This window comes from Scyliorhinus canicula, chromosome 1 (assembly GCF_902713615.1).
Source record: "Scyliorhinus canicula chromosome 1, sScyCan1.1, whole genome shotgun sequence".
NCBI classification, from domain to species: Eukaryota; Metazoa; Chordata; class Chondrichthyes; order Carcharhiniformes; family Scyliorhinidae; genus Scyliorhinus; species Scyliorhinus canicula.
Genome location: NC_052146.1, coordinates 165,523,520 through 165,543,228, shown reverse-complemented (window position 1 = coordinate 165,543,228; position 19,709 = coordinate 165,523,520). Strand labels below are relative to the sequence as shown.

The 19,709-nt window shown below is 47.9% G+C and overlaps 1 protein-coding gene across 1 annotated transcript in view; it reads right to left on the bottom strand.

Moving 5' to 3' along the window:
* tinagl1 (tubulointerstitial nephritis antigen-like 1) overlaps positions 1 to 19,709 on the bottom strand; it is a 212,999-nt gene that overhangs the window by 68,162 nt on the left and 125,128 nt on the right. The window contains exons 8-9 of the mRNA XM_038802144.1: positions 9,562 to 9,745; positions 1,350 to 1,395 (exon numbers count right to left, since the gene is read on the bottom strand). Coding sequence (XP_038658072.1) covers positions 1,350 to 1,395; positions 9,562 to 9,745 — 230 coding nt within the window. The remainder of the gene's footprint in view (positions 1 to 1,349; positions 1,396 to 9,561; positions 9,746 to 19,709) is intronic.

The following is a 19,709-nucleotide window of genomic DNA, read 5'->3' as shown; positions in this document are numbered from 1 at the left end:
ATCAGAATGTTACAGTGAGGGTGTGGAGTATATCAGTGTTACAGTGAGGGGTGTGGAGTATATCAGAGTGTTACCGTGAGGGGTATGGGGTATATCAGAATGTTACAGTGAGGGTGTGGAGTATATCAGAATGTTACAGTGAGGGGTGTGGGGTATATCAGTGTTACAGTGAGGGGTGTGGGGTATATCAGAATGTTACAGTGACGGTGTGGAGTATATCAGAATGTTACAGTGAGGGGTGTGGGGTATATCAGAGTGTTACAGTGAGGGGTGTGGGGTATATCAGAGTGCCGCAGTAAGGGGCGTGGGGTATATCAGAGTGTTACAGTGAGGGGTGTGGGATATATCAGTGTTACAGTGAGGGTGTGGAGTATATCAGAGTGTCACAGTGAGGGTGTGGAGTATATCAGAGTGTTACAGTGAGGGTGTGGAGTATATCAGAGTGTTACAGTGAGGGATTTGGGGTATATTAGAGTGTTACAGTGAGGGATTTGGGGTATATTAGAGTGTTACAGTGAGGGGTGTGTGGTATATCAGAGTGTCACAGTGAGGGTGTGGAGTATATCAGAGTGTTACAGTGAGGGGTGTGTGGTATATCAGAGTGTCACAGTGAGGGGTGTGGAGTATATCAGAGTGTTACAGTGAGGTTGTGGAGTATATCAGAGTGTTACAGTGAGGGTGTGGAGTATATCAGAATGTTACAGTGAGGGGTGTGGGGTATATCAGTGTTACAGTGAGGGGTGTGGGGTATATCAGTGTTACAGTGAGGGGTGTGGGGTATATCAGAGTGTTACAGTGAGGGGTATATCAGTGTTACAGTGAGGGGTGTGGGGTATATCAGAATGTAACAGTGAGGGTGTGGAGTATATAAGTGTTACAGTGAGTGGTGTGGAGTATATCAGAGTGTTACAGTGAGGGGTGTGGGGTATATCAGAATGTTACAGTGAGGGTGTGGAGTATATCAGAATGTTACAGTGAGGGTGTGTGGGGTATATCAGAATGTTACAGTGAGGGGTGTGGGGTATATCAGTGTTACAGTGAGGGTGTGGAGTATATCAGAGTGTTACAGTGAGGGGTGTGGGGTATATCAGCGTCACAGTGAGGGGCGTGGGGTATATCAGTGTTACAGTGAGGGGTGTGGGGTATATCAGAGTGTTACAGTGAGGGTGTGGAGTATATCAGAGTGTCACAGTGAGGGGTGTGGAGTATATCAGAGTGTTACAGTGAGGGGTGTGGAGTATATCAGAATGTTACACTGGAGTGTATTCTCTTGATATTACAGTCTGTTTATAGACCTCTCCATCCCCCCAGCTGAAAGATGAACAGAATCTTAACCCTGTGTCTCCTACCTTGTACAGGCCCATTCTCCATCACTTCTTTCATTATTTCCTTATCCTGTTGAATAAAAATGTAATGTTCAATAAAATTCGAATAAGAGCGATGGTACTTACTGATTTGTTTTCTCTCTTTAATTGGGCTGGATTCTCCGTTTTTGGGACTATGTGAAAACTGTGGACCCGGACCGGTAAAATAGTGCCCCGCATCGACCACTTGCGTTTCCCAGACCGCCCGCACACACGCAGACCCCAGCCCCGAATGAAGCTCACCTACTCTCCGATTGACCCTGCCCCGACTTGGCGACCCCGAACTCCCGGCAGCCACCACGTGTGGATCCCGGACGGTGGAACCATGAGAGGTCCATGCCGTTGGGAAATCGGCCGGTCGGGGAGGAGAATCGCGGGGAGGGCCTCAGGCGATGGCCTGAGGCGGTGGATACTCGGCGTCGAGTACGCCGATTTTCGGGGGTCAGAGAATCGAAGAACCGGCGCCACCCCCGATTTTGTGCGCCAAAAGGGATTCTCCGCACCTTCGCCGAACGCAATTTTGGCTTCAGGGTGTGGAGAATCCAGACCATGGTGAATGAAATTCACATGAGTGACTCTGAATGGGGGGTAGGAGGGGTGGTGGTGAGTGACCCCAATGGGAGGGGTGAGTAACCCCAATGGGGGGGGGGGGGAGTGACCCCAATGGGAGGGGGTTAGTGACCCTGATGGGAGGGGGTTAGTGATCCTGATGGGAGGGGGGTTAGTGACCCTGATGGGAGGGGGGTTAGTGACCCTGATGGGAGGGGGTGACCCTGATGGGAGGGGGTTAGTGACTCTGATGGAAGGGGGTTAGTGACCCTGATGGGAGGGGGTGCCCCTGATGGGAGGGGTTTAGTGACCCTGATGGGAGGGGGTGCCCCTGATGGGAGGGGGTTAATGACCCTGATGGGAGGGGGTGACCCTGATGGGAGGGGGTTAGTGACTCTGATGGGAGGGGGTTAGTGACCTGATGGGAGGGGGTTAGTGACCCTGATGGGAGGGGGTTAGTGACCCTGATGGGAGGGGGTTAGTGACCCTGATGGGAGGGGCTGTCCCTGATGGGAGGGGGTTAGTGACCTGATGGGAGGGGGTTAGTGACCCTGATGGGAGGGGGTGACCCTGATGGGAGGGGGTTAGTGACCCTGATGGGAGGGGGTTAGTGACCCTGATGGGAGGGGGTTAGTGACCCTGATGGGAGGGGGTTAGTGACCCTGATGGGAGGGGGTCAGTGACCCTGATGGGAGGGGGTTAGTGACCTGATGGGAGGGGGTTAGTGACCCTGATGGGAGGGGGTTAGTTACCCTGATGGGAGGGGGTCAGTGACCCTGATGGGAGGGGGTTAGTGACCCTGATGGGAGGGGGTGACCCTGATGGGAGGGGGTTAGTGACTCTGATGGGAGGGGCTTAGTGACCCTTATGGGAGGGGGTTAGTGACCCTGATGGGAGGGGGTTAGTGACCCTGATGGGAGGGGGTTAGTGATCCTGATAGGAGGGGGTAACCCTGATGGGAGGGGGTGACCCTGATGGGAGGGGGTTAGTGATCCTGATGGGAGGGGGTGACCCTGATGGGAGGGGGTAACCCTGATGGGAGGGGCTTAGTGACCCTGATGGGAGGGGGTTAGTGATCCTGATGGGAGGGGGTTAGTGATCCTGATGGGAGGGGGTAACCCTGATGGGAGGGGGTGACCCTGATGGGAGGGAGTTAGTGACCCTGATGGGAGGTGGTGACCCTGATGGGAGGGGGTTAGTGACCTTGATGGTAGGGGGGTTAGTGACCCTGATGGGAGGGGGTTAGTGACCCTGATGGGAGGGGGTAACCCTGATGGGAAGGGGTGGCCCTGATGGGAGGGGGTTAGTGACCCTGATGGGAGGGGGTGACCCTGATGGGAGGGGGTGACCCTGATGGGAGGGGGTTAGTGACCCTGATGGGAGGGGGTTAGTGACCCTGATGGGAGGGGGTTAGTGACCCTGATGGGAGGGGGGTTAGTGACCCTGATGGGAGGGGGTTAGTGACCCTGATGGGAGGGGGTTAGTGACCTTGATGGGAGGGGCTTAGTGACCCTGATGGGAGGGGCTGACCCTGATGGGAGGGGGTTAGTGACCCTGATGGGAGGGGCTTAGTGACCCTGATGGGAGGGGCTGACCCTGATGGGAGGGGGTGACCCTGATGGGAGGGGGTTAGTGATCCTGATGGGAGGGGGTGACCCAGATGGGAGGGGGTGACCCTGATGGGAGGGGGTCAGTGATCCTGATGGGAGGGGGTTAGTGACCATGATGGGAGGGGGTGACCCTGATGGGAGGGGGTTAGTGACCCTGATGGGAGGGGGTTAGTGACCCTGATGGGAGGGGGTGACCCTGATGGGAGGGGGTTAGTGACCCTGATGGGAGGGGGTTAGTGACCCTGATGGGAGGGGGTTAGTGACCCTGATGGGAAGGGGTTAGTGACCCTGATGGGAGGGGGTGACCCAGATGGGAGGGGGTGACCCTGATGGGAGGGGGTCAGTGATCCTGATGGGAGGGGGTTAGTAACCCTGATGGGAGGGGGTGATCCTGATGGGAGGGGGACAGTGATCCTGTTGGGAGGGGGTTAGTGACCCTGATGGGAGGGGGTGACCCTGATGGGAGAGGGTGACCCTGATGGGAGGGGGTTAGTGACCCTGATGGGAGGGGGTGACCCTGATGGGAGGGGGTAACCCTGATGGGAGGGGCTTAGTGACCCTGATGGGAAAGGATTAGTGACCAATATATTCTACAGGTTGTGATGCAAATTAAAGCAGTTACCAATTGTTGTTGCAATTGTATTTAAATCAACCTATAATTTAAAGGAAATTTGGAGAACATGCTGAGAGGCTCATAAATGGCATCAAATTTTGGCGCGATGTGTTCATTTCATGAAGACTCAGAGAACTGGAAATCATACTCAGTAAGATTCGATTATTATATTCGAGCCAATAAGAGTTTGGAAGATATTAATGTCCCTGTATTCCTAAGTACAACTGGAAGCAAAACTTTCAATTTGTTAAGAAGTTTGGTTCAGTCGAGAAATCTGGGGATCAGATGTATTAAGAATTAGTTGAACTATTACAAGACCATTATGCACCAAAGGCGCTAATTATTGTGGAGAGGTTTCGATTTCAACAAAGGAATCATTTAGAAGGGATACTATTATGCAGTTCATCCCTCCACCGACTTGCAGAGCTTTGAAAATTTGGTGACTTGTTTGACAACACAATTAGAGATTGTTTAGTTTGTGGTTTGCAAAATAAGGCCATTCAGAGAAGATTATTACCAGAGTTAAACCTAAATCTGAAGACTGCATTGGATGTTACTGTTTCAATGGAGCTCACAGTTAAGGAGGCTTCTCAGCTCGGAGTGAGCACAAGGATCCATAAACTGGTTTCCGTCCAGAACACTCCTACCCAGCAATAGGAGTCATCACTGTGCAAAAATGGGCCAATCACAGACTGATTGCTGGAGGAAGAGCAGTCAATGTAAACATTGTGGCAGAACTGGCCACACAGCAAGAGCTTGCTGGAGTAAAATAACTTCTCCAGAGAAGAATGTTTAAAGGTGATTGAGTAAACTGAGATTGTTCTCCCTAGAGAGACGGAGGCTGCGGGGCGACATGATAGAAGTTTATAAAATTATTAGGGGTATAGATAGGGTGAACAGTTGGAGGCTTTTTCCCAAGACAGAAATGACAATTGCAAGGGGGCACAAGTTCAAGATGAGGTTCAGTGGAGATGTCCGGGGGTAGGCTTTTTTACATGGAGGGTGGTGGTGGCCTGGAATGAATTGCCAAGTGAGGTGGTTGAGGCAGATACATTAGCGACCTTTAAGACTTATCTGGATAGACATATGAATAGACGGGTATAGAAGGATACAGGTGATTGGTCTAGATACACCCGATTGGCGCAGGCCTGGAGGGCCGAAGGGCCTGTTCCTGTGCTGTATTGTTCCTTGTTTTTTGAAGACACAGAAACCATTTAAAATTCACAATGTGGAAGAAAAGAACAACAAGCAGTGAAGCTGACAAAGAACTGAAGCTGAACGTGCCTTTAGGTCAGGGTGAGTCACACCATTTTTGGGTAGTGCCAAAACTGAATAAACAACCTATCAAACCGAAGGTCAATATGGGGGCTGAGTCTAATTCCTGAGACCATCTACAAACAGAAACCTAATCATTCATATTCATATAGCCCCCATCATCTGCCTTTCAAGTCAACAGATGTGATCTTAAGGACCTATAATGAGGAAATAATGCCACCGAGACGTTCCATCATAGCCAAGATTGAGCTAAGTGGACAAACTACAGAACTACCACTCGATGCGAGGTGGTGAAGTTTTCTAGCTCTCTTTGGCCTTTCTTGGTTGGAAAGGATTGAAATGAATTGGAGCCCTGTAACCAGCTTTGTTGATAAAAAGCCGGCCTCACAGACCACTATGGAATAATACAGCAGTATTTTTGAAGACACACTGGGCTCCATGAAAGGAGTATAAGTGTCCCTGACGATTAATGAAAATAGTCAGCCGAAATATCTCAAGTCTAGAGACGTACTTTATGCTATATGTCCAGAAAGTTGAAACTGAACTCCTGAGACTTATGGAAACAGGACTTTCAGAACACGTCACTACTAGTGACTGGGAAACCCCTACTGTGCCTGTCACGAAGCAGGATGGTACAATTCATATCTACGTAGACAGACAATAATTAATCTGGTTTTATGCATGGATCAATACCCACTACAAAGAGTCATTGGACTCAAAACGTTAGGTCTTTTCTCTCCCTACAGATGCTGCCAGACCTGCTGAGATTTTCCAGCATTTTCTCTTTCCTTTCAATACCCACTACCATTGATTGAAGATTTGTTCGCAAGTCTAGCAGGAGGACAGAAGTTCAGCAAGATTGACCTATTTCAGGCCTACCTGCAATTAAATGTGGCAGCTGAATCTCAACATCATCACTCACAAAGACCTATTCCGCAGTAAGAGATTATCTTTCGGAATAACGTCAGCACCAGCTTTATTTCAATGATCAATGGACCAGATGCTTAGTGGTTTACCGGGCCACAGTGTTGCCTTGATAATACAGTTATAACTGGCATCAATGAACAAGAACACTTATGGCACTTAGAAGCTACACTGAAATGCCTGCAATACATGGGCTTTGTGTCAGGAAAGATAAATGCCATTTCTTTCTGACATCCAGACAATATTTAGGACATGTAAGTGACAGTAAGGGTCTATACAAAGCACCTAAAAAGATGAAAGCTCCACCACCAATGAATGTCACTCATCTTAGGTAATTCCTAGGGTTAATCAAGTACTATGGAAAATTCATTCAGAATCTGGGAACCCTATTAAAACTCTTACATATCTTGTGCACCAAACAGGCATGGTGTGGGAAGGTATTGGCTGAGACTGAGCCAATTTCTGGCACAGTCCAAACAACAGACAAGCTCGTATGGAGATGCCATGCGACCAATTATTGTCAACATGCGTTAGTGTGCCAATACCAAAACTACCTCAAGAGATCATGGTTTCCATCGCACCTGACTGTGTAACAAAGAACAAATAACAAAGAAAATTACAGCACAGGAACAGGCCCTTCGGCCCTCCCAGCCAGCGCCGATCCAGATCCTTTATCTAAGCCTGTCTCCTATTTTCCAAGGTCTACTTCCCTCTGTTCCTGCCCATTCATATACATGTCTAGATGCTTCTTAAATGATGCTATCGTGCCCGCCTCTACCACCTCCACTGGTAAAGCATTCCAGGCACCCACCACCCTCTGCGTAAAAAACTTTCCACGCACATCTCCCTTAAACTTTCCCCCTCTCACCTTGAAATCGTGACCCCTTGTAACTGACACCCTCACTCTTGGGAAAAGCTTGTTGCTATCCACCCTGTCCATACCTCTCATAATTTTGTAGACCTCAATCAGGTCCCCCCTCAACCTCCGTCTTTCCAACGAAAACAATCCTAATCTACTCAACCTTTCTTCATAGCTAGCACCCTCTATACCAGGCAACATCCTGGTGAACCTCCTCTGCACCCTCTCCAAGGCATCCACATCCTTCTGGTAATGTGGCGACCAGAACTGCACGCAGTATTCCAAATGTGGCTGAACTAAAGTTCTACACAACTGTAACATGACCTGCCCACTCTTGTACTCAATACCCCGCCCCGAAGGCAAGCATGCTGTATGCCTTCTTGACCACTCTATCAACCTGCGTTGCCACCTTCAGAGTACAATGGACCTGAACTCCCAGATCTCTCTGTACATCAATTTTCCCCAAGACCCTTCCATTGACCATATAGTCCGCTCTTGAATTTGATCTTCCAAAATGCATCACCTCGCATTTGCCTGGATTGAACTCCATCTGCCATTTCTCTGCCCAACTCTCCAATCTATCTATATTTTGTTGTATTCTCTGACAGTCCTCCTCGCTATCTGCAACTCCACCAATCTTAGTATCATCTGCAAACTTGCTAATCAGACCACCTATACCTTCCTCCAGGTCATTTATGTAGATCACAAACATCAGTGGTCCGAGCACGGATCCCTGTGGAACACCATCTAATCCATCTACAGAAGAAGGGATTGCACCAGTGTTACCTGCTACTACTTGTCTTCCCTTGGGAAATGAGACTTTAACACCTTCCAGGGTAGAGACATCTACTGGAGAATCTAAAAATACATCTAAGGTTGGGAATAACAAAGTCCCAGAAGTGTGGAGGCAAAAAGTAAGAAATAGACACCCACCTGATCGTTTATCTTATTGGCCGTATTATTACAATATAATCTACTGATGCCTGCATTTGTGTATATATAGGTAAATGACCAAGTTAAAATACTAGTTATTAGTTGTGTTGCACCAGAGAAGTAAGGCGGGAAGGGCGTTGGGCGGAATCCTCTGTTAGCAGAGGAGAATTGGGAAATGCGATCGGGCAGAGATCTGATAATCGTGGTCGGCGCCAAGCGCCCGACGGAATGCCGTGCTCCGGTGCCTCAACAGTGGTGTGAATGCATTCGAAGCCACACATACAGTAAACCCCATTGGCATATCATTAACGGGCCGTCTTGGTATTCTCCGGGGCTCCTATAATGCTCCGCCTCCGCCAGGGGAAATTACCGATGGCAAGGTTCACTTGGGGTATTAAAAATCGGGAAACAGGTGCCATTGCTGCTGTGGGAGAGAGAGGAGGTAGGATATGTTCCCAGAGGTGCAACCATAGGCTGCCGGTCCTGCCACTGACATGGCTGGCTGGGGGCATCTGCCAGGGCTGGGGGAAATAGCGGAGTGCCCAAGGGTTGAGCCGTGACATCGGGGTGACCGCTGGGGTGTCCAAGCACAGACCATCATTTCCATGGCCGGCAAGGTAGCTGCACACCTCAATGACTGGCCACTGTGGCCCGAGAGCGACACCGGCCATATGGGTGCACCCACTCCACCTCCCCATCCCCAAACCTCTCCCTCCACCTCCAACCACAACCGGCAGGGCATCACACGGACCACCCAAGGCCCCTGAAGGATTGACGGGTGCCGGGGCCAGAGACCATGGGGCATATGGCCATGGCCAGGTCTCTCTGTGACTGGCTCAGGTCAGCCAGCACCCAGGCAATGTCGTCAATGTCCCCAGCCATGACCCGTTGTGACTGGGGAAAGCTCTTGAGCGCCGCTGCTGGGGTGAGGTGGTGTGGGGGAGGTGGGGTGGTGGAACATAGCCAATAAACCTCTGTTAATGTTGCATTAAACCTATGTGCTTCTGCAATCTATTTATTTAGTACTGTTAGTCTAAAGATACAACAAAGGATGGTGGTTAGTGACTCTGATGGGGGGTGGTTAGTGATGTTACACCGCGGCCTGTCTGAGAGATATTACTGAATCTGGCAGTGAGATCGAGCCCACTTGACTGAGACTAATCTCTGGAATGTTCTTTCAACCTTTAAAGCAACAAGTGGGTGAAGTGAATTGTAAAGTGAGTGGGTTGTGTTGTGGGTCAGAGATGATATTCAATGGGTAAATGAACAGGATTGAACTCAGTTGAAGCCTATGACTCACTGATTGGGTTTTACCTCTGAGTTTCCTCCTGTAAACTGGTTCTGTCTTTTAGATACGTCACTGATAGTGAGAGGTGAAATCCTGAAGACAAGAGGTGTACAGACTGACTAGGAGCTCAGCTCTGAGTTACTCACGTTATTGGAGAGGCGGTAGGGTGGAGTGGATTGGTAGATGTGGTTTGTGTGGGTGTAGGGATTGGGACAAGGCATTGTTGCTTGTCTCTTCCCGCGGCCAGTTGATCGGGTGGACATCATACACTGGTTACTGAGTTGCTGCTTATCTGAGTTCGAGAATGGGTAGCAGGTGTCTGAAACCACCCTGGAAGGAGAAAAACAGAAAGAATTAAGTCTGGAGCTTTAAACAAGGAACGTAAGTCAAAGTAATTATCCAATTGGTAACATCAACTAGTGAACAAGTCCTGAAATTATTGCAAGGGTTAATGATTTCTGAATGTTTTACAATTCAAGTCATTACTCTGACACTGGAAGTTTATTGATTATTTTGATCCATTCTGAGCTGTCCGATTTGTTTAAGCTCTGGAAACAGAAAATAGAGAATAGCAGGGGGAGGCCATTCAGCCCTTCGGACCTGCTCCACCATTCATTATAATCATGATTGATCCTTGACCTCACTGGCATATTCTCATTCTCTCCCCATACAGAAATCTATCCATTTCCTTCGTAAATACATTATGTGACATGGCTTACACAGACTTCTGGGTTGGAGAATTTCACAGATTCACCACCTTCTGAGTGAAGAAGTATCTCCTCGGCTCAGTCCTTTTTTTAAAAAGGTATTTTGATTGGTTTTTAAATTAGATTATGATAACATTGCAAAAAAAAAGAATAAAAATACATACAGAAAAATAAAACAATGAAAGGGAAAACAAAGTATTCAGATATGAATACACAGAAAGCAATTATATCCAGCTACAGAGCATGTTAACATTGGGGTCATCTCAGTCCAAAATTAACAACCTCATATCCTGAGACTGTGACCCCTTGTTCTAGACCCCACCAAAGATCAAAGGACAATACAGCACAGGAACAGGCCCTTCCATTCGTGACTCCTCAGATAATGAAGCAGTCCATGTACAAATGCAGCAAGACCTGGACAACATCAAGGCTTGACAAGTGGCCAGTTACATTCACGTCACATAAGTGACAGGAAATGACCTCCTCCTACAAGAGAGAATCTAACCACCGCCCCATGACATTCAATAGCATTACCATCGCTGAATTCCCCACAATCAACATCCTGGGGGTTACCAATGATCAGAAACTGAACTGGTCTAGCCATATAAATACTGTGGCTACCAGGGCAGATCAAAGGCTAGGAATCCTACGGCGAGTAACTCACCTCCTGACCCCCCTCCACCATCGACAAGGCATAAGTCAGGAGTGTGATGGAATACTCTCCACTTACCTGGATGAGTGCAGCTCCAACAACACTCAAGAAGCTCCACACCATCCAGAACAAAGCAGCCCTGCTTGATTACTCCTCTTTCCATAATCAGTCAAACCTTCCACCACTGAACAGTGGCAGCTGTGTATACCATCTATATGATGCACTGCAGTAATATGCCACGGTTCCTTAGAGAGCATCTTCCAAACCCATGACTACTACCATCGAGAAGGAGAAGAGCAGCACGTACCTGGGAGCACCACCAAAATCACAGAATTACAGAATAATGGAAGAGGCCCTTTGGCCCATCGAGTCTGCAGAGACCATGAGAAACACCTGACCTGCCCCCTAACCCCATTTGTCAGCACTCGGCCCATAGCCTTGAATGTTATCACGTGTCAAGTACTCATCCAGGTACTTTTTAAAGGATGTGAGGCAACCTGCCGCTACCATTCTCCCAGGGAGTGCATTCCAGACCGTCATCACCTTCTGGGTAAAATGGTTTTTCCTTACATCCTCCTAAACCTACTGTCCTTGACCTTGAACTTGTGCCCCCTCATGACTGACACTTCAATGAAGGCGAACAGCTGCTCCCTATGCACCCTGTCCATGCTCCTCATAGAATCCCTATAGGGCAGAAGGCGGCCATTTGGCCCATCAAGTCTGCACCGACCCTCTGAAAGACTATCCTACCTAGGCCTAATCCCCCACCCTATTCTGATAACTCCAGCCTAAGGGGCAATTTAGCATGGCCAATCCACCTAACCTGCACATCTTTGGATTGTGGGAGGAAACCGGAGGCCCGGAGGAAACCCACGCACACACGGGAAGAATGCACAAACTCCACACAATCACCCAAGGCTGGAATTGAACTTGGGTCCCTGGTGCTGTGATGCAACAGTGCTAATCACTGCACCTCCGAGCCACCCATAATCCTGTACACCTCAATCAGGTCACCACTCAGTTATCTCTACTCCAGCGAAAACGACCCAAGCCTATCTAACCTCTCTTCATAACTTAAATGTTCCATCTCAGGCAACATCCTAGTGAATCACCTCTTTCCTATAATGTGATAACCAGAATTGCACACATTACTCCAGCTGTGGCCTCACCAAAGTTCTATACAACTCCAACATGACCTGCCTGCTTTTGTGATCAATGCCCCGATTGATAAAGGTAAGTGTCCGTGTGCCTTTTTCACCACCCTATTAACCCACCCTTCTGCCTTCAGGGATCTATGGACAAACATTCCAAGGTCCCTTTGTTCCTTGGAACTTCCCAGTGTCAGACCTTTCATTGAGCTGCACACATGGAGGAGACACATCCTGAGTGAGGCACAGCTAGAGTGGGAATTGGAATTTGGTAATTTGGTGCAGTGAGGTAATTAAAGAAGTAAGTGGTGAATTTGAATTTAAATCTTCCAGTTTTTCAGTTCAAAGTGCAGTGTGTAGCTTGGTGTCTGATTGGCTGAAGCTGCCCCCACCCTAATTGCTGAGAGGCAGTTATCTGTCAGTCACCTGAGGCCTGTTTAGTGGCACAAAGGAGAACATTGTATTCTTCTGTTTGAAGCTGAAATAGTGTGAGTCACCCTGGTTAGCTGAGTTCTATATAAGAAACAGGCACCAAGCGCACACTCAGTAAGGTGCGCACGTGAAGGAGACAAATCAGGGGCACAGAAAGGCGCTTCTGTGGATGTGAAAGAGACTCCAGGATGGTAAGTTGCCTCCCTGGTGACAGGGTCCAGGATGTCTCTGAATGGGTAGCGGCATCCTGAAGGGGGAGGGCAAACAGGCAGAGGTTGTTGTACATATTGGTACTAACGACAGAGGCAGGAAGGGGTATGAGGTCCTGCAGCAGGAATTCAGGGAGCTAGGCAGAAAGCTAAAACACAGGGCCTCTCGGGTTGTAATCTTGGGATTACTCCCTGTGCCATGTGCCAGTGAGGCTAGAAATAGGAATGATGTGGAGATGCCGGCGTTGGACTGGGGTGAGCACAGTAAGAAGTCTTACAACACCAGGTTAAAGTCCAACAGGTTTGTTTCAAACACGAGCTTTCGGAGCACGGCTCCTTCTTCAGGTGAAGAAGGAGCCGTGCTCCGAAAGCTCGTGTTTGAAACAAACCTGTTGGACTTTAACCTGGTGTTGTAAGACTTCTTACTAGAAATAGGAAGACAGAGCAGCTAAACATGTGGCTAAACAGCTGGTGTAGGAGGGAGGGTTTCCATTACCTGGATCACTGGGAGCTCTTCCAGGGCAGGTGTGACCTGTACAAGAAGGACGGGTTGCATCTAAACTGGAGAGGCATAAATATCCTGGCCGCGAGGTTTCCTAGTGTCACACGGGAGGGTTTAAACTAGTATGGCAGGGGGGTGGGTACCAGAGCAATAGGTCAGAAGGTAAAAAGATTGAGGGAGAACTAGGAAATAGGGCCACTATGGCTCTGAGGCAGAGCAGACAGGGAGATGTTGCTGAAAACAGCAGGTCCGGTGGCCTGAAGTGCATATGTTTTAATGCAAGAAGTATAACAGGTAAGGCAGATGAATTTAAGAGCTTGGATTAGTACTTGGAACTATGATGTTGTTGCCATTACAGACACCTGGTTGAGTGAAGGACAGGATTGGCAGCTAAACGTTCCAGGATTTAGATGTTTCAGGAGGGATAGAGGGGGGTGTAAAAGGGGTGGAGGAATTGCGCTACTGGTTAGGGAGAATATCACAGCTGTACTGTGGGAGGACACCTCAGAGGGCTCATACAGCGAGGCTATATGGGTAGAGATCAGAAATAAGAAGGGTGCAGTCACAATGTTGGGGGTTTACTACAAGCCACCCAACAACCAGTGGGCGATAGAGGAGCAGATAGGTAGATAATGGGAGATGAGGAAATGGCTGAGCAGCTGAACAGGTTTTTTGGGTCGGTCTTCACAGTGGAAGACACAAATAACATGCCAATGACTGATAGAAATGAGGCTATGACAGGTGAGAACCTTGAGATGATTGTTATCACTAAAGAGGTAGTGATGGGCAAGCTAATGGGGCTAAAGGTAGACAAGTCTCCTGCCCCTGATGGAATGCATCCCAGAGTGCTAAGAGATGGCTAGGGAAATTGAAAATGCACTCGTGATAATTTACCAAAATTCACTAGACTCTGGGGTGGTCCCGGCGGATTGGAAATTAGCAAACGTGACGTCACTCTTTTTTTAAAAAAAGGAGGTAGGCAGAAAGCGGATAATTATAGGCCAGTGAGCTTAACTTCGGTAGTAGGGAAGATGCTGGATTCTATCATCAAAGAAGAAATAGCGAGGCATCTGGATAGAAATTGTCCCATTGGGCAGACGCAGCATGGGTTCATAAAGGGCAGGTCGTGCCGAACTAATTTAGTGGAATTTTTTGAGGACATTACCAGTGTAGTAGATAACGGGGAGCCAATGGATGTGGTATATCTGGATTTCCAGAAAGCCTTTGACAAGGTGCCACACAAAAGGTTGCTGCATAAGATAAAGATGCATGGCATTAAGGGTAAAGTAGTAGCATGGATAGAGGATTGGTTAATTAATAGAAAGCAAAGAGTCGGGATTAAGTGGGGATTAATAGGACAGATGTCAGAGGTAGGTTCTTTACTCGGAGAGTAGTCAGGGCATGGAATGCCCTGCCTGCAACAGTAGTCTGCACTGGCTCTTGGAAAGAGCACCCTACCCGACCACACACCACCACCCTATCCCCATAACCCAGTAACCCCACCCAACACTAAGGGCAATTTTGGACACTTAAGGGCAATTTAGCATGGCCAATCCACCTAACCTGCACATCTTTGGATTGTGGGAGGAAACCGGAGGCCCGGAGGAAACCCACGCACACACGGGAAGAATGCACAAACTCCACACAATCACCCAAGGCTGGAATTGAACTTGGGTCCCTGGTGCTGTGATGCAACAGTGCTAATCACTGCACCTCCGAGCCACCCATAATCCTGTACACCTCAATCAGGTCACCACTCAGTTATCTCTACTCCAGCGAAAACGACCCAAGCCTATCTAACCTCTCTTCATAACTTAAATGTTCCATCTCAGGCAACATCCTAGTGAATCACCTCTTTCCTATAATGTGATAACCAGAATTGCACACATTACTCCAGCTGTGGCCTCACCAAAGTTCTATACAACTCCAACATGACCTGCCTGCTTTTGTGATCAATGCCCCGATTGATAAAGGTAAGTGTCCGTGTGCCTTTTTCACCACCCTATTAACCCACCCTTCTGCCTTCAGGGATCTATGGACAAACATTCCAAGGTCCCTTTGTTCCTTGGAACTTCCCAGTGTCAGACCTTTCATTGAGCTGCACACATGGAGGAGACACATCCTGAGTGAGGCACAGCTAGAGTGGGAATTGGAATTTGGTAATTTGGTGCAGTGAGGTAATTAAAGAAGTAAGTGGTGAATTTGAATTTAAATCTTCCAGTTTTTCAGTTCAAAGTGCAGTGTGTAGCTTGGTGTCTGATTGGCTGAAGCTGCCCCCACCCTAATTGCTGAGAGGCAGTTATCTGTCAGTCACCTGAGGCCTGTTTAGTGGCACAAAGGAGAACATTGTATTCTTCTGTTTGAAGCTGAAATAGTGTGAGTCACCCTGGTTAGCTGAGTTCTATATAAGAAACAGGCACCAAGCGCACACTCAGTAAGGTGCGCACGTGAAGGAGACAAATCAGGGGCACAGAAAGGCGCTTCTGTGGATGTGAAAGAGACTCCAGGATGGTAAGTTGCCTCCCTGGTGACAGGGTCCAGGATGTCTCTGAATGGGTAGCGGCATCCTGAAGGGGGAGGGCAAACAGGCAGAGGTTGTTGTACATATTGGTACTAACGACAGAGGCAGGAAGGGGTATGAGGTCCTGCAGCAGGAATTCAGGGAGCTAGGCAGAAAGCTAAAACACAGGGCCTCTCGGGTTGTAATCTTGGGATTACTCCCTGTGCCATGTGCCAGTGAGGCTAGAAATAGGAATGATGTGGAGATGCCGGCGTTGGACTGGGGTGAGCACAGTAAGAAGTCTTACAACACCAGGTTAAAGTCCAACAGGTTTGTTTCAAACACGAGCTTTCGGAGCACGGCTCCTTCTTCAGGTGAAGAAGGAGCCGTGCTCCGAAAGCTCGTGTTTGAAACAAACCTGTTGGACTTTAACCTGGTGTTGTAAGACTTCTTACTAGAAATAGGAAGACAGAGCAGCTAAACATGTGGCTAAACAGCTGGTGTAGGAGGGAGGGTTTCCATTACCTGGATCACTGGGAGCTCTTCCAGGGCAGGTGTGACCTGTACAAGAAGGACGGGTTGCATCTAAACTGGAGAGGCATAAATATCCTGGCCGCGAGGTTTCCTAGTGTCACACGGGAGGGTTTAAACTAGTATGGCAGGGGGGTGGGTACCAGAGCAATAGGTCAGAAGGTAAAAAGATTGAGGGAGAACTAGGAAATAGGGCCACTATGGCTCTGAGGCAGAGCAGACAGGGAGATGTTGCTGAAAACAGCAGGTCCGGTGGCCTGAAGTGCATATGTTTTAATGCAAGAAGTATAACAGGTAAGGCAGATGAATTTAAGAGCTTGGATTAGTACTTGGAACTATGATGTTGTTGCCATTACAGACACCTGGTTGAGTGAAGGACAGGATTGGCAGCTAAACGTTCCAGGATTTAGATGTTTCAGGAGGGATAGAGGGGGGTGTAAAAGGGGTGGAGGAATTGCGCTACTGGTTAGGGAGAATATCACAGCTGTACTGTGGGAGGACACCTCAGAGGGCTCATACAGCGAGGCTATATGGGTAGAGATCAGAAATAAGAAGGGTGCAGTCACAATGTTGGGGGTTTACTACAAGCCACCCAACAACCAGTGGGCGATAGAGGAGCAGATAGGTAGATAATGGGAGATGAGGAAATGGCTGAGCAGCTGAACAGGTTTTTTGGGTCGGTCTTCACAGTGGAAGACACAAATAACATGCCAATGACTGATAGAAATGAGGCTATGACAGGTGAGAACCTTGAGATGATTGTTATCACTAAAGAGGTAGTGATGGGCAAGCTAATGGGGCTAAAGGTAGACAAGTCTCCTGCCCCTGATGGAATGCATCCCAGAGTGCTAAGAGATGGCTAGGGAAATTGAAAATGCACTCGTGATAATTTACCAAAATTCACTAGACTCTGGGGTGGTCCCGGCGGATTGGAAATTAGCAAACGTGACGTCACTCTTTTTTTAAAAAAAGGAGGTAGGCAGAAAGCGGATAATTATAGGCCAGTGAGCTTAACTTCGGTAGTAGGGAAGATGCTGGATTCTATCATCAAAGAAGAAATAGCGAGGCATCTGGATAGAAATTGTCCCATTGGGCAGACGCAGCATGGGTTCATAAAGGGCAGGTCGTGCCGAACTAATTTAGTGGAATTTTTTGAGGACATTACCAGTGTAGTAGATAACGGGGAGCCAATGGATGTGGTATATCTGGATTTCCAGAAAGCCTTTGACAAGGTGCCACACAAAAGGTTGCTGCATAAGATAAAGATGCATGGCATTAAGGGTAAAGTAGTAGCATGGATAGAGGATTGGTTAATTAATAGAAAGCAAAGAGTCGGGATTAAGTGGGGATTAATAGGACAGATGTCAGAGGTAGGTTCTTTACTCGGAGAGTAGTCAGGGCATGGAATGCCCTGCCTGCAACAGTAGTCTGCACTGGCTCTTGGAAAGAGCACCCTACCCGACCACACACCACCACCCTATCCCCATAACCCAGTAACCCCACCCAACACTAAGGGCAATTTTGGACACTTAAGGGCAATTTAGCATGGCCAATCCACCTAACCTGCACATCTTTGGAAAGTGGGTTCTATGTTCTATGTTCTATGTTTCTCTGGTTGGCAATCAGTAGCTAGTGGTGTCCCTCAGGGATCAGTGTTGGGCCCACAATTGTTCACAATTTACATAGATGATTTGGAGTTGGGGGCCAAGGGCAATGTGCCCAAGTTTGCAGACGACACTAAGATGAGTGATAAAGCAAAAAGTGCAGAGGATACTGGAAGTCTGCAGAGGGATTTGGATAGGTTAAATGAATGGGCTAGGGTTTGGCAGATGGAACACAATGTTGACAAATGTGAGGTTATCCATTTTGGTAGGAATAACAGCAAAAGGGATTATTATTTAAATGATAAAATATTCAAACGTGCTGCTGTGTAGAGAGACCTGGGTGTGCTAGTGCATGAGTTGCAAAAAGTTGGTTTACAGGTGCAACAGGTGATTAAGGAGGAAAATAGAATTTTGTCCTTCATTGCTAGAGGGATGGAATTTAAGATTAGGGAGGTTATGCTGCAATTGTATAAGGTTTTAGTGAGGCCACACCTGGAGTATTGTGTTCAGTTTTGGTCTACTTACCTGAGAAAGGACGTACTGGCGCTGGAGGGTGTGCAGAGGAGATTCATGAGGTTAATCCCAGAGTTGAAGGGGTTGGATTATGAGGAGAGGTTGAGTAGATTGGGATTGTACTCGTTGGAATTTAGAAGGATGCGGGTGGATCTTATAGAAACATATAAAATTATGAAGGGAATAGATAGGATAGATGTGGGCAGGTTGTTTCCACTGGCGGGTGAAAGCAGAACTAGGGGGCATAGCCTCAAAATAAGGGGAAGTAGATTTAGGACTGAGTTTAGGAAGAACTTTTTCACCCAAAGGGTTGTGAATCTATCAAATTCCTTTCCCAGTGAAGCAGTTGAGGCTCCTTCATTAAATGTTTTTAAGATAAAGACAGATAGTTTTTTGAAGAACAAAGGGATTATGGGTGATGGTGCTTGGGCCGGAAAGTGGAGCTGAGTCCAGAAAAGATCACCATGATCTCATTGAATGGCGGAGCAGGCTTGAGGGGCCAGATGGCCTACTCCTGCTCCTAGTTCTTATGTTCTTAGACAGATTTTGGAAAGGAGTAAAAGCACCAGGGTTGTTGTGATGGGAGACTTCAACTTCCCCAATATTGACTGGGACTCACTTAGTGCTAGGGGCTTTGAAGGGGAAATGTTTGTAAGGAGCATCCAGGAGGGCTTCTTAAAACAATATGCAGATAGTCAAACTAGTAAAGGGGCCTTACTGGACCTGGTATTGGGGAATGAACCCAGTAGAAGTTTCAGTAGGGGAGCATTTTGGGAACAGTGACCACAATTCAGTAAGTTTTAAAGTGCTGGTGGACAAGGATAAGAGTGGTCCAGGGTGAATGTGCTGAATTGGGGGAAGGCTAATTATAACAATATTATGCGGGAACTGAAGAATCTAGATTGGGGGCGGATGTTTGAGGGTAAATCAACATCTGACATGTGGGAGGTTTTCAAATGTCAGTTGAAAGGAATTCAGGACCGACATGTTCCTGTGCGGAAGAAGGATAAATACGGCAAATTTCAGGAACCTTGGATAACGAGAGATATTGTAGGGCTCGTCAGCAAGAAAGGCAAGTTTTTTACACAGAGGGTAGTGGGTGCCTGGAACTCGCTGCCGGAGGAGGTGGTGGAAGCAGGGACGATAGTGGTGTTTAAGGGGCATCTTGACAAATACATGAATAGGATGAGAACAGAGGGATACGGACCCTGGAAGTGTAGAAGATTTTAGTCGAAACGGACAGCATGGTCAGCGCAGGCTTGGAGGGCCGAAGGGCCTGTTCCTGTGCTGTACTTTTCTTTGTTCTTTGAATACTTCCTTGTCAATTACTTCTTCCAAAGTATCACCTCACACTTTTCAGGGTTAAATTCCATCAGGTTCCCCTCCAAGTCCCTGAGTTGGAAATATATCACCGTTCCTTCACTGTCACTGGGTCAGAATCCTGGAACTCCCTCCCTAACAACACAGTGCTTGTACCCGCACCTCAGGGACTGCAG